At 36.5% G+C, this 15,100-nt stretch overlaps 1 protein-coding gene across 1 annotated transcript in view; it reads right to left on the bottom strand.

Moving 5' to 3' along the window:
• LOC104402225 (collagen alpha-1(XI) chain-like) overlaps positions 1–15,100 on the bottom strand; it is a gene marked incomplete at both ends in the record, with an annotated part of 90,010 nt that overhangs the window by 51,224 nt on the left and 23,686 nt on the right. Inside the window, 8 exons of the mRNA XM_010010044.1 lie at positions 796–849; positions 4,514–4,621; positions 5,565–5,618; positions 8,862–8,906; positions 8,988–9,041; positions 10,300–10,344; positions 13,535–13,588; positions 14,927–14,971. Coding sequence (XP_010008346.1) covers positions 796–849; positions 4,514–4,621; positions 5,565–5,618; positions 8,862–8,906; positions 8,988–9,041; positions 10,300–10,344; positions 13,535–13,588; positions 14,927–14,971 — 459 coding nt within the window. The remainder of the gene's footprint in view (positions 1–795; positions 850–4,513; positions 4,622–5,564; positions 5,619–8,861; positions 8,907–8,987; positions 9,042–10,299; positions 10,345–13,534; positions 13,589–14,926; positions 14,972–15,100) is intronic.

Below are 15,100 nucleotides of genomic sequence, written 5' to 3'. Positions count from 1 at the left end.
CAATCTGTCCCTAATGACCTCCTCTACACTGGGAAATGTCTACAGAATTATGCTTTTATTCCAGTTTTTATTTTCTTGCTAATCAGAGAGAAGAGAGCTTGCAATTCATTTAGCATGTCCACTGCCTAAAGCTGTGTAAGGGATGACCTTCTTCAAAATATGTTTCATGAAAATATATTCAAAACATAAGCCTTCATTTAAACCAGAAGTCCCCGAGAGGGTTTTCTGTTGCAATCAAAACAGAAAAAAATAGCTAAGGATTACGTAGGCATATAAATCAACTAAGGGTTGGGCTTTATCATGTTCATCTTAACAGAAGCAAAAGGAAACCATGATGAAAATCGTAAATTATGTTTCAAAGAAATATGGCTGCTTCTTTGGAAAAAGCAGTAATTCCAGCAAATGGAATCCTTGTACCATTCCCATCAATATTGGCATCCATTTAATGGTCAAGAGAGTGCTCACTCTCTTTCAGACATATCAGCAGTTCTTTTGCTTTCCAATTGTTGTTCAATGCACACCAGTCTGATGTTCACACAAAAACACAACTCATGAGAGGCTGGCAAAGGTTTGAAGGCAGTCTAGTTAAAAGGAAAGATAGTGCTCCTTAAAAAGCCTGCCTTAGGGAATCCAATGTTTGTGAAGATTTTACTTCAGAACATGATTGCCAAGAAAGAAAATGTGAAAAATGGCCCATGCTTTGATGCCCACACTCTGTTTCCCCAACCACAAAGAAAATAGCTGCTCTCGTGACTAATGTCAAAGCACAAGATATACAGCTCATTTACAGCTCACCTTTGGACCCTGTCTTCCTGGATATCCTGGCAATCCGGGTACACCAAGCTTACCCTGAAATGAGAAGGCAGTATTAGATTTTATTTTATCCTCCTCAGTGTTCAGCAAACTTCTACAGAAAATATTTTTTCCACAACTTAAGAGTGATGATACTTCATGGAATATAATACTCAATTGTTTCAATTTATCACTTTTACTATTAATCACTGGTTCACTTAGTTCCCCAAATTTAAATAAAATTCCCACTCCAATGAACGAGTTCAGCGAAGTCAATACCCAGGTGCCTTTTCCACCTTGAAGTGCTGCGTATAGATGTGGGGTTGAGGTCATTAAACTATTAATATTCCCTAAAGAAATCAGGGTGTTAATAGGTTTAAGTCAGAAGAAATCCTTTGTAATTTATACTGTGCAATGGCTGCTCCATTTTCCACAGATTTTTCATGAACAGGCATTTGAAGAATCCGTTTTTTCTTGAATAGAACTAACATATTTGAGACTGATAAATCAGACCCCACTGACTACTGTGGACAATAGATTTGTCAACAACTATTATCAACTTGCTATGTTCAGAAAGGACAACAGGGTGAGCAGTCTGATCAACACTGACATTAACAACCTAGAAATGAAATACAGTATCCTGCCCCACTGAGATGTTTTCTTCATACCTCTAGCAGATGAGTGATGGTTTGCCACTTTCAAAAGCAAGGGAAAGCAGTTTGTCTTTGCAATATCACACAAAGAAAGATGTGAACCTTCTTGGTAATAATACTGGGACAAGATTTCTTATTTGCTTTACACAGCTAATATGTTTTTCTGCTTTCTTTTTTTTTTTCCCTCTTTGTCTTTTTTTTATTCTCCAGACTATCACATTTTGGAGAAGATCTCAGTAGAAAAGATATGATTATATAATATAAGATGGTAATCTGCAGTAACCTTAGATAATGAAAAAGAGGAAGGAGAGACCTGGATGGGAAAAGAAATTTGTCCAAAGAAATATGTCTATTCATAAAAAATGCAGCACATGAATAAAGATGTTGTATATCATTATATTCATGTAAGTGCATGTGTCTGGCACAGACATTATTTTAAAGAATGCTTTGATTTATGGAAATATTATAATGCTGCCAGTTCTGTGTGAAACTGAAACAAGCTGCACACATTACAATAAATGAAATGTTCTGCATCATGACAGTGCATCAAACTCTTGCCAAAGTCAGTGTAAGTTTTGTCCCTGATTTTATGATTAAGCAAGCCCAGTTGCCAGGTTTTGAATGAGGGTATGGATGGTTTTTTTCATGATAAGCTCTTCTCTGATGTGTTCCTCATTTTTTTGGCACCATACCTGGCATATCCTTTATTAAGCAAATCCAGCCTTAGACCTACTTGGGCAAGAGAGTTTTCTTATCACAGGATCAGTTGAACATAGAGAATAAGCGACTACTCTGGCACTTTCATTACCATGGAAGAGTAGGATCTTTTCCTTAAATAAGTCATAGGAATGACAAAGGAATAGAACATTGATAACCGGTCTTACAAGCACTTCTCCAGTATTGTAGGGAGATCTATGAGTTCATAAAGATTATTCTAGTCTTTGTGCTAAAATAAATATCACAGACCCAACATCACAGAACTCTTTCCTGACACACTCTGTTCTGACCAAGTATCCACAGAATATCCAGAGTAGATGTTTGACTTTCAATGGGCAAGAAAAGGTATAAATATCTGTAGAAAAGGTAAAACTTTGGCTATAAAATTCCAAGCCCAGCTAACAGTGCTATCAACACCAATATCTTTTTCAAATATTTTCTGACAGGGCTGCAGATTCTGGACTTGTCAGACTGTGAGTCCCATATATGTCACTGTGAAGAAGAAACGCTTGAAAACATGAACCTATATTCACATTGAGTAATTTCAGTAACAGGAATTGGAAATAACTCAAATTCATATTCAAAAAGTAACAACTATAAAACAAAGTTTATTTGGGTTTGATTTGGTTTACTTTGTTTTTAACTTAGGTCATAAAGACTTGAGAAAGAGTCTTTTGCAGATGTTCTTAGTTAATTATTCTGCAGACATCATGACAACTATACACATTTCTGTAAGATTCCTAATATCCTTACATTTTTGTCAGCTCAGTGATACAGAAAACAATCATTGCCATGAAATGTACAGTTCTTTCTGGAGAATACAAATATGTTGTGAGTAAAGATAGTATGACCCTTAGTATTGTTTAATATGTATAATATGACCCTTAATATTGTGGATTGTTTTGCTGATCTAGTTAAAACTGAGTACACTGGCTTTCTGGTGTGAACTCAGGCTGAATTCAGATAGGAGAATAGTTTTTTATATGTTCTTTGATTCATGACCTAATGAATCAATTCAATGACTTAAGAGCTGCTGAGATATCTTGCAAAACTGTGGAGAGCACTGATTCGTAATTTGCAATAGTTAAGTAAACCTAAGAATAAATCTTTTTATCTTTTTTTTTAATGAGTGAAGTGAGTTTTTGGTTATATACTTCTCTAAGAGTTTATGAATGACATTATGCTCACATTATAACCCTAGTATCTTTCTAAAGTACTATTAATGACATACTTGCAAAAAGTAGCAGCTTTTGATGAAAAGAGAGTTTGTTCCCAAGTTTGCTTAACTTAACTGTTCTTAACTGTGAATCTTATTATCTTTTTAGTGGTACCAAATAATTACTAAGATTTCAGTGTATACTTTCAAAGACTGTATATAGATAAAAAGACAGAACAATCAATCATGATGTCATATGGTCTATTGCTGCAAAATAGTAACTGTTCCTATTTCAAAGACAGCAAAACTGAGAAAGAAATGTAAAATGCACCTCCTGTCCTATTCTTTTCAAGACAGAACTAGCATTAAAGCCACAGTTAAACAAAAAAAAATAAAATTAAGGGAAATATTTTCTTCACTATGTTCTCACTTTAGTGAAATATAGTATATGCATTTCTGAACCACCACTTTTGTTTTATTTTACCATTCTTTCCTAGTTATCCAGTATTCCACTGCTGAAATTGCCTTTCTTTTCTGATGCTGTCACACAGTGAGATATGGCACCTGCACACGCATTCCTCAGCCTCTTTTCCTCCTCTACATTAGTCTCCAGTAGTTTTTGTTGAGGTCAGGATTCTGGGGAGATTTGTACTTATCTTTGAGCTTGTCCACTCCTATATTTCACACCACCATCCTTTTTAACAGCCCCTTTCACTTTTTTCCAACCTTTTTTTTTTTTATTTTTATTTTGTTTAAAGCAATCTTCAGGTTACAATTTGTCATAATATGACTGAATATTAATTCACTCACCAGCAGTATCTTTATCCTCCTTTGTGCCCAACTATTTTCTTTGAATCATGTTTCCCTTAGCTGGCATTCACTGCATGTAATTTGGGGTAAGGATTTAGCTGCCTTATGTGCTGATGAAGTCCTAAAATGCCTTTCTGTATACTTACAAATAATACTAGTGATTCCCAGTACTTGTTCAAATGTGAACTCCAGTGATCTGCTGTAGTAGTATTGCCTAAAATCTACCATTAGGTAGCTAAAGATTTTGCAGATATGGAAGCTTGGTTTTTTAGTGATGAACATACATGTTCTATGTATGTTATATATATGTTATATATATATGCTTTATATATATAAAGCACCTATCACCATTACATGTTTGTTTAGTTGGTATCTGACTACTGACCTTTTCTCCAGCTGGGCCAGCAGCACCTGGGTCCCCAGATGGACCTGCTCTACCTTTAGGACCTTCTGGACCATCTTCTCCTCGTGGACCTGGCTGACCAATTTCTCCCTAAAACATACAACATTATAAATATGGAACAATTGCCTTTGTGCATATATTAAAGTGACTACCTATGATTACTTGAAAATAAGTTTTCAGTAAACGTAGATAAAGATTAGAATTACAGAATCATAGAATGGTTTGGGTTGGAAGGGACCTATAAGGATCATTCAGTCCAACCCTCCTGCAATGCAGAGAGACATCTTCAACAAGATCAGGTTGCTCAAAACCCTGCCAAATTTCCAATGAGGAAAATACCACTGTGTATGTTCATTATATAAATGGATATATGTACAAAAATTAGGCACTGCATATGACTTTCAAGAGTCTAAGAGCCCAGTCGCTTTGCCTGAAGAGAGCTACATCTGGAAACAGTGTATTCTTGTTTTCTCTTCCCTAAATTCTTCTGAAGGCACTCTGACAGTCGATAGAAAGAAGCATGTCTATATTTAAGTACTAACATGGATACCATCTTCCCAGTTATTTATGTATACAGACAACAGATAAAGGCCAAGAGCCTCTCGTGAGAAGTTTTTTTAGAACCTCCACAACACTTCCTATGAAAGGAAGTGTTCATTGGGTTAAATCAACTTCATTTTGGCAGACATTTGCAATATGCTATGTTGCAATGGAAACATCTTTATCCTGGATAGATTAGTTTTCCTCAGGCAAATACTAGAGATCTTGGAATCTGGAAAAGGAGATTCCATAGGCACAAGCTTAGTGAAAAGGATATCCAAGACTGATATTGCCTTCCTCCTTATAACCCTGCCATTGCTGACTCACAAGAACCAAACCTCTGGCTCAAACCTGTGTATGCACAGAGAACAGAAATAATTTAAGCTACTGGCTCTTACCTCATTTTTGGTCTACATTTATTTGTTCACTGATCCTTTCAAAATAATAACACTGACACGTTTTAAGAACATATGGGTTATGAATAACTGCTTACCCGGTCACCTTTAAGGCCCATGTCACCTTTAAATCCTGGAAAACCGTCTTCACCCTAAAAAAAGCAGAAATGCATAGAATGACTTTCAGTAATAGAGAGGATTCTTTTTGCCACAGATAAAAGAATACATTCATCATGGCATATATTTAGCTAATATATTCTGCAGTGAGATGTTCAGACACCTGCAAATCTAATATGGCTATTGCTATTTCAGAGGAAGTGTATCAGTGCACTATGCAAAATTAGTTTTTATTTAAAAGTTTCTAATAACAGCTGTTTAAAGCTGTTTAAAATCTGCTTAAAGATAGAGACAATACAGTTCTGGTTTATTATGAATTATCGTGCAAAGCTCTTTCTTAACTCCTAAGCTTTTTTTGATAATCACTCTATTTAATAAGGTGATCCATTCAATTATCTAAAATAAATTGGTGGCAAATTATTCAGTGTTATTCTTCTTGATAACAGGATCTCCTTTTGAATTAATCTTTCTTTTAAACTAGTGTCTTAATAGTACCATGAAAAGGAATAAAAAAAATGGCTGGTTATCACACCTTAATAAGAAAAAAAAAGACAGGAATTAGTGTTCATAACCTAAACGAAGAAGTAGTCATCTCTATATAGTAGTTCAATATCTGGCAACACTCAGCCCTGCCTACTTTCATTAGATGACGTGATTGAAAGAAAGTAGAAAAACTAATGACCATTAAGATTGAATCCATATACAGTGGCAAAATAGGTTCACACTGGTGTTATTCCTAGTGAGAATTACTTATCTTCTACCTAGTAAATTCTGACGGCGAATTTACTCTAAGCCTTTTAATAGGCCTCCATGCTGAAGGTGAAGCAGACGGTACTCTGAGAACTTTCATTTATGCAATTAGAAGTTAGTTTAGATACAAACAGAAATCTTCAGACTTGCTCGGTGGAGTTGTTCACAACTGACTTGCTCTAGTATAACTGATCAGCTTTGGGTTTGCTCTTTCTTAGACTGTATGTAGTTGGATGAGTTCATCATACAACTACTGTTAAAATATCCAGGCTGCGTTTTTATTGGATGCTTCATTATGTCCTGGGAGCAAAGGTCTTTGTGATGAAAAGCACATAGTAAAATGTTCAGTATTTTTTAATATGCTGAAGCAATATTGCTGACTTAGTAGCTGAGTAATATCTGGGCTGTCAATAAAGCCAGGCAAGAGTGATACTGTACTTCATATTACTGAAAAAAACCCCTCCAACTAAACAAAAAACCACAAGATAGGCTTTCTGTTTCACCCTCACTTTGAAAAAGAAGTTTGCATTTTGCATTCCTGTGCTTAAAAAAGCTTTATCTTCTCCCCTGTCAGCAACTGAGACAGATTGCAAGGCTAAAGCCATTTTGGTTTTGTTCAGAAGCAGTCATAGTGCATGCAACAAATAACCCTAGAAAGGGTGACAGGAATAGATTTGTGGTAAACAGCTCAAAATTGGTGAAGAGACACAAAAAAAAAAGGAGGTAACCCATTGGGATTCATTGAAAAATATACTAAAAAGCCTTCTAAAAGCAGGTTTCCCACACTTTCTAAATGGTAAAACTAAGCTTTATATGGTCACCTTATTGCATAGATTAAAATTTCAGGGTGGTGTTTCTTAAAGTTCAGAAAGTTGTGAAAAAGAGTGCAGAATACATGAAAAAAAAGGCTTTAGTTGTAGAAGCTGCTCAGTTATGGCCCTGGGCAATAATAACTGAATGAGAAAACTCTGCAACATATCAGCAATGACTGACCGCAGGCCAGCTACTGTCCAAATGGCTGCCAAATGAACTGAAACTCTTCTTCAGCTTTCACAGCGAGGTTCCAGCTATTGAGATCTACAAGAGGATGATTTTATTCCACGTGGGAAGAGAGAACTGAATGCTCTATTTCCTCTTCTGCTGCTAACAAAAAATAAAATAGCTAGAGTTCTAATCAGGTTTACTACGGAGACTTTTCCTGGGACCATTCCAGATCTACAGAGGCTTTCCTAAATGATCACTGTATTTATTTCTGTCTCTTACAGTGATTTCCCCCATGTAATGGCATCAGAATAATGTCAGTAAAAAAGGCCAGTGTAACACTGTGTGGACAGTCTGTGAAATGTCTTTGTGTGATCTTTTGAAGTATTCATAAGAATTCAGTGTCTTATTGCAACTGTGAGATCAACACAGAAATATTGTGGAAATCATGTTAATCAGTATTCACTGATACACATACACATACACACACACGTATTAAGCTTATTTATATGCAAGTCCTGTATTTTGTCCTAGATGGATAGTAATAGTTTAATAAGGAACAAGAAAAAGCTGGGGTTTTGAACTGTCCTGTTTCCACAGGTACTAAACACACTCTTTTTTATCTTCGATTTAACAAGCAACTCTAAAATGAGTATATGCAGACTAGACAAACTGTGATTTAGGAAAGCCTGAAAGCGTACAGCAGCTCGTGGCATCTGAGCATGAAAGACAGATCTCTAGTGCTGAAATCAAGGCTTTTCAACAAGACTGAGACTTCTGCTTTAGAAATAGCTATAAATATCTGCACAGTAGTCACCAGAGCCTCAAGGCTGAATTTGCCTGTAAAGTCAGAAGTATGACTGATGGTGTTTGTTATTTGTCTCATTCTCAGTGCTGAGGAAAGTGGGAATTTAACCAGTTCTGGCTGTAGCTTTAACCACTGCAGACTATCAGAAGTCAGTAGAGATCACAGTAGCTGGTGTTTGCTCTAGTAAGAGCTCTGTATACAGAATTAATGGTATTGGGAGGATGTAAAAGCTTTCTTCGTGTTCATATATATGCATCTGGCTGGGGCTGTCCAACTCTCTGGCAAAGCCAAAGATCTGGAACAAAACCACCTGGAACCTAGAAAGCCATCGAAGATGTACATTAAAAAAACTACAAAACCTAGCCTACAGCTTTATCAAAACAGATAAAACAACACTACTGACACCACAAATCTCTCTGAGGCACAAGTTTCTTCGTACCCACTATAGTATTAACAAGAGAGGGGATGTCTAATTCTCTACTCTAAGAGCACCTTAGAAAGAAGTTACTTTAACTGAAGCAAAGAGAATTCTAAGCCATGCTAGTAACTGAAGGTTTTATATTCACTTTGTACCAGTGTAAATAACCATGGAGGTCACTGACTTATGAAGTGGGCTTGGTATGTCCCTATGGTAAGGCAAAAATAAACTCACTGGTGCAAGAGAAAATATGCTGCAGTGAAGGAGACAGAAGACAACACAGTGAATAAAGGGAAAGGAGTTAAATGAAGTCAGATTTACCTTTTCACCTTTGGATCCCTTGAGACCACGGACACCATCAGCTCCCTAAAGAAAGAATATAAAGAATTACCCACATGCACATATTCAAAAAATGGTGGAGGCAGAAATCCAGTAATTAACTCTTACCTTTACACCACGAGGACCTGGATAGCCAATTGGACCCTGAGGACCTGGAGGCCCCTAAAATACATTGGAGTAAAGAACCTTTGTTTGTACAGTACTTGGTTAGCAAGCAGTTCTCTTCTGAGTCTATCTTTGTTCTTTCACTATAACGCAGCAGTCTTGAGTGAGACATCAAAATAACACTGGGCTGCCTGCCACTAAGAAAAGTCCTATCACATACCAATAGCCAAGTTCAATATCACTATAAAATGATTAAGAGAAATATGAACTTGGTTCTACTTGTACATTTCAGAAAAATCTATCCACAATATAAATTATCTGAAACAATGGTCACTGGAAAAAGCAACAAACAAAACCAATCTGTGTCTAAAGGTGCTTTGTTGATGATTCTCCAATGTCTGAGATGGACAGATAGTAAGATCTTTCCATAATGAGGCCTTTCCAACTGTCTTCTCACAACACCTCTAGACTGCTAACATCTCTGAGAAATAAAATTAGCCATCAAATTTGGCTGAAACTGATCAGTAAATTCAAAAGAAGTAAGGAACAACTGATAAGATGGTCACATACACATGTAATTTCAAAACATAAATGCTCTGTGCAAGCTTTATTTTCTCAAGGAATCAGGATAAAATCTACAAGCCTTTAAAAGAGAACAACATTTTGGACAAATAGTAATATGCTGGTTTCAGTGGAATTGTACTTTCTGAGCTGTTCTATCCGTTTGTTCATGCTATTTATTCAGACTGTGCTTCAGTATTGCCACTGAAAGCAGTACTGCAACTGAAACTGATTTCAGGTGCTACAATGGTTGTTATTCTGGATAAATGAAGGTCAATGCTGAGCAAGCAGAATGCTGTAAAGAGCCCCAAGACTCCTCAGTGCTTCATAAAGAAATAAAGAAATTACTTCTCACTGCAACTGACTTGAAGGTGACCTAAAAAATACAATGAACTTGCAAGCATTTGTACAAGGTTCCGAAGAGCCCTCGTGGGTACTCCATACAATGGAACTGTAAACTGAAACTATTCACAAGTTATTTATATGAAACGCATGCAACTTCCATTGACTGCCATTCTGTCAACTCCACAATCAGTTTTACTTTCAAAGTTTAATCTCTATATTATTTAGAATTTCTATAATATTTAGAATATAATAAGTATTTTTTTCTCTACACAGATGCTTTGAATGTGCCATGAGTTTTCAAATATCTTCCTAAACAGTTCTTGGAGCAACAATGTGTCATAAAGCTGAAAAACTTGCCAAAGGTTTTCTTGAAAGCTACATAAATAAATGGAAAAGTTTTAAAACTCACCAATGCACCTTTATCTCCAGACTGACCCTCTTTGCCAGGATGACCCTGATTTAAAAGAAACGTATCTGATATGGGAAATACTCATTTTTTGGTAGTGACATTTTATTATAAAATCACAATTATTTAAACACTTGAATTTCAGGTCACCCATCACTTTTTCTAAATTAGAACACACACAAGCACAAAATGTTGAGAAAAGATGTTCTTTTAAATACTGATTTAATTTATATAATAAAGAAGAAACTGGACAATAGTTATGTTAATGTTTTCAGGACTATCCTGATCACCTCTTTTGTTTAGTTAATGTTTCAGCAGTAAGAGCTTATAACGCAAGACATCAACAGATTTGATTCTGAAACAAGCAGGGTGATTAATATTACACATTCCTAAAATTATTTGAAAGATTATGGAATTTGCTGCAGAAGCCAATAGAAGGCTGATCTAGCCCTAATGTTCTATGTCTTTGTTTTAAAGTGTGACTTCCTTTTCAAACAAAATATGTTTCTGTGTTAGCCTATGTTCTGCATCATTGACATTAATACTGCAGCACTCAAAACATTAACCGATCCACTGTTTTCCTTTCTTGAAGAAAATGCACCAAAATGCTGCAAAATTTAAAAGCAATTTAATGCAACTAAAGGTTAATTGAAGTTTATGAGAAACAATCAGGAATTTATGCTCATCAGTCTTACTAGAGAAGCACAGTAAATCTTTAGTTTTGCCAAGCATGTGTTCCCATGCAACATGTAGCCAGTTACTACAACCATTCATGTTTTGGTGTCATTGACATTGCAAAATGTTTTCAGTCTCTCAAATATGATATGACTTTGATGTGGCTGTTAATCTTACATGACAAACCCCTGGTGCTTACATTCAATTTTCTGGCCTTGGAAAACAGTTTAAACTATGTTCTTTATTATAAGAATGATTAAAATAAAAAGCATTTGATACCTGCTTACCAGTGACGGTCAGTTATCCTTTAAAGAGTTTGTCTTACTAACATTAAAGATTTGTTATTTGCTTGTTTAAATCTACGTATGTCAGGGTTTTAATCCTAACCTCCCAGAATATGCATTCTTGAGCATGAAATCTAAATCTCAATCCAGTTAGAGGTCTCTATAACTTAAAATGACTTTAAAAACGCTGCTAATAAAGAATGCATTTGTATCCTTTTAGATTTCTATTAATTCCAGTATATTATACCACTTTTAACAATGTTTCACCTTCAAAATAGAAGGACATTTCCTCATATAGAAGTGAAATGAAATAGCTAGCAAGAGTTTTCCTCATCTCCTGAAAAAAATGCTCTGAAGCTTCCATCAGATCTTAACACAGATACCACGGGAACAGCTACAAAGCTCACTGCAGTCAGGAAGGTATTGTTCATTGCCTTCAATCACTAGTGTAGTTCTATGTTTGCAAATAGGTCACATCAATTAAAATGGACTGAAGTTTAACCTGCCTCTACAGCCCTTCCTCTGAACAAACCTGACTGTGCATGAGGGAGATAAGTGGGTGGGTGTACCCATGGAGTTAGGTTTTTTCATAGCAGGCCATATGATGCTGTGTTTTGGATTTGTGACTCAAACCATCTAGATAACACACCAGTGTTTTGGCTATTGCTGAGCAGTGCTTGTACAGTGTGGTTTTCTTGTTGTTGCCTTCTAACCCCTCAGACAGCAAGCTCAGGTTGAGCAAGAAGTTGAGAGGGGACACAGATGGGACAGCGGACCCCAACTGCCCAAAGGGATATACCATACCATACCACACCATACCATACCACACCATACCATACCATACCATACCATACCATACCATACCATACCATACCATACCATACCATACCATACCACATCATACTCAGCAATAAAAGCTCAGGGAAAGGAGAAGGAAGGAGGGGACATTCACAGTTATGGTGTTTGTATTCCCAAGTAGTCCTTATGCATGCTGAAGCCCAACTTCCCAGCAAGTGGCTAGCTATTGGCCTGCAGATTGGGAGTAATGAATGAATTCCTGATTTTACTCTCCTTCTGTGTGTAGCTTTGCTCCACTTATTAAACTGCTATTACCTCAACCAATGAGTTTTCTTGCTTTTGATCTCATTCTCTCCTCCATCCCACTGTGGGAGAAGTGAATGATTGGGGGGGTGTTTAGCTGCTGACTGGGGTCAACCCACCACAGTAGGGATGTACATCATGTACAGACCTGTGCTAATACCTGATTATCTCTTAACAGCATTCCTCCCCTCCCCCTGCTTTCAACAAGATGCAGATGTTAAAGTAATGCTTATGTTTAGAAATTAACATTGTTCCCATCATGCAGAAAAGGATAAGGGGGAAAGTTTAGATGTTTACACATCGATTCAAAATAGAGACTTCTAGGTGGACTATCTTTGCATATATAACACTACATGAAAATGGTACTTTGGTGGGTAAAAGAGATTGTGAGCCCAGGGTATAGTTCTTTATTTGTAAATAAGCATCTATGCAGTGAAACCCCTGCAGTCATTGAAAAGTCCTGTTTAAGAAATGCAAATTTAACTTGAAATATTGTAAGGGAAAATGGCAAGGGGAGAAGAGACATGATCTGAGAAGTCACACTGTCTTGGTGGTACAAAAAGATGATGTTTTTGATGCAAGAAAACTAGTGTATATTCATGTCATTATGAACAATGATTCCATTTAAATTTAGTGCCTGAACTGTAAGCGATGCTACTTCAGGTGGTTACACTCTGTTCATGTGAGTGAATGCATCCTCAGAGCTAAGCTGAATTCCTTAGTGGATCACAAGATTCTAAATACTGTCTGTTCCAGTGCAGACAATGAAAGAAGCAGCCCAAACATGTAATATGCACCTTAGGTCAGGAAGCAGAGAAAGATCTGTCTATTCTCTGTTTCCTCAGAGAACAAGTGTTGAGTATTTTTACAGATGATTTGCTTTGCCATACTGACATAGTAGGACTACAGTGAAGCAATGTCTGGCCCCTTGTTTGTCAGTTAGAGTATTTACACATCCCTGCAGATGTTTCAGAGGCATTTGATCATCTGGAACCACATTTTAAAAGCCCACAGCCATTTTTAGCAGCTGCTTCAAAAATGTCATTCTTTGATTTTTAACCGCTCCAACAAAATCTAGCGGAGTTTTAGATGGATTTTATAATGCTGTTGCCAACTAGAACTACCAGTGCTCCATCTTCCTTTTGCAACACAGGTATCCAGAAATATTGGTTACTTACAGGAGGCCCATCAGAACCAGGAAGGCCAGGAAGGCCAGGCTTGCCTTGAGGTCCCTAAATGCAGTAAGAGAGACACAACTTAACAACAGTGAACATTCTATCATTGACTAGGATAACGGAGCATCATCCCTGCTGATGACTGGTATGCCCTAAACCAGCAAACTACCTTAAATGTTTTTAACATTTTAAAAAAACTGGCAAACCCACCACAGCTGTAGAGAACAATAACAATATTTTTTTTAAAAGCAACAAATTAGGGAGGAAAATAACCCCACCCCACATCCAATACATTTGACTCTAAGAGCCAAGAACATAAAATACAGTTATACCTAAATACGTTCATATAGATATCAGAGATAAACCAAAACTACGACAAAACTAAACCCAGAAAGATACTATTGTACAATATATAAGCATAAGGCCAGTTCTTACAGTCTTTAGCCAATACAAATCACCCATATTCCTGAGAACAGGCTTCAGGAATTATCTATGAACACAGAGACACACAGCATGAGGTGGGGAAGAATTCTCCAGTGTACAAAATTAACTATTATTTAGAATTTCAGGAATAAAAGGATTCACCATATGAAAGATACCACCAAGATCAAGAAGAGTACAGGTTACAGAACTCCAGCACACATAGTTGAAAGGCATGGTACATCTTCATGAAAGTCTCTGGAATGCATATATTGTGGACCTAGCCCATTTTGTTAGAATAATACTTCTTAGGAACCAATATATAGGTAAAAACCATGTATATTGACTCCTAAAATCTCCTTCAATTTCCTCTAAACTACATACTAAACACTGAGGAGAAGCAAAATCAAAGAAGAATCAATAGAGCAAGAATTCAGCAAAAAGGGGAGAAAGGTAAAATTAGTGTAAAATTCAATACTGACATTTCTGAAATTAATAGAAGACACATTTCAAACCACAAGAGTATGTACAAACAGAGAGCTTACGAGAAAAACCACCAAGTGGCACACTACAGTGTGTCAATTATACTGCAAAGCTGTGTCAAAATATAACCCTTGAGAACAGAGAACTTGGATGGGTACAACTTTGTTATCAAAAAAGAGATTAATAAAAATAATTTTCACAGCTTGCTGTGAAACAAATCAACATACAAGTACACGCTGTTCAATATCACAGATGAGATTATGAAGCTAATAACAGAGAATTAATTGAAATTAAAGGGAGGAAATGATGCTTGTGAAAAGGCATAAATGAGACGACAGCCAGGCTATTCATTTACTTAATGATTTCAGGAAGATCTGCTTATTTTTAGATCTTAGCTTACTATTCTGTGAAACATAGCAAAGCTCTTAAACACATAAGCAAGGCTGTTGCACAGAACTGACTGTGAAATACTAGAATAATGCTGTAACTTACTTTTTCACCAGGAGGTCCAATAGGACCTTGAGGACCAGGAAGCCCCTATCAAAAAGAAACCAGTGTGAGAAACCAGGGAGAACAATATACATACATTCACCCTACTAAAGGTCCCTCATTAATCTGTTTAAACATACTGGCAAATACAAGTGGCTTCCTCCCTCCAACCCCCCC

Source organism: Nestor notabilis, unplaced genomic scaffold, assembly GCF_000696875.1.
Source record: "Nestor notabilis isolate BGI_N333 unplaced genomic scaffold, ASM69687v1 scaffold1520, whole genome shotgun sequence".
Classification (NCBI taxonomy): Eukaryota; Metazoa; Chordata; class Aves; order Psittaciformes; family Psittacidae; genus Nestor; species Nestor notabilis.
This window is presented reverse-complemented; position numbering and strand designations above follow the sequence as displayed.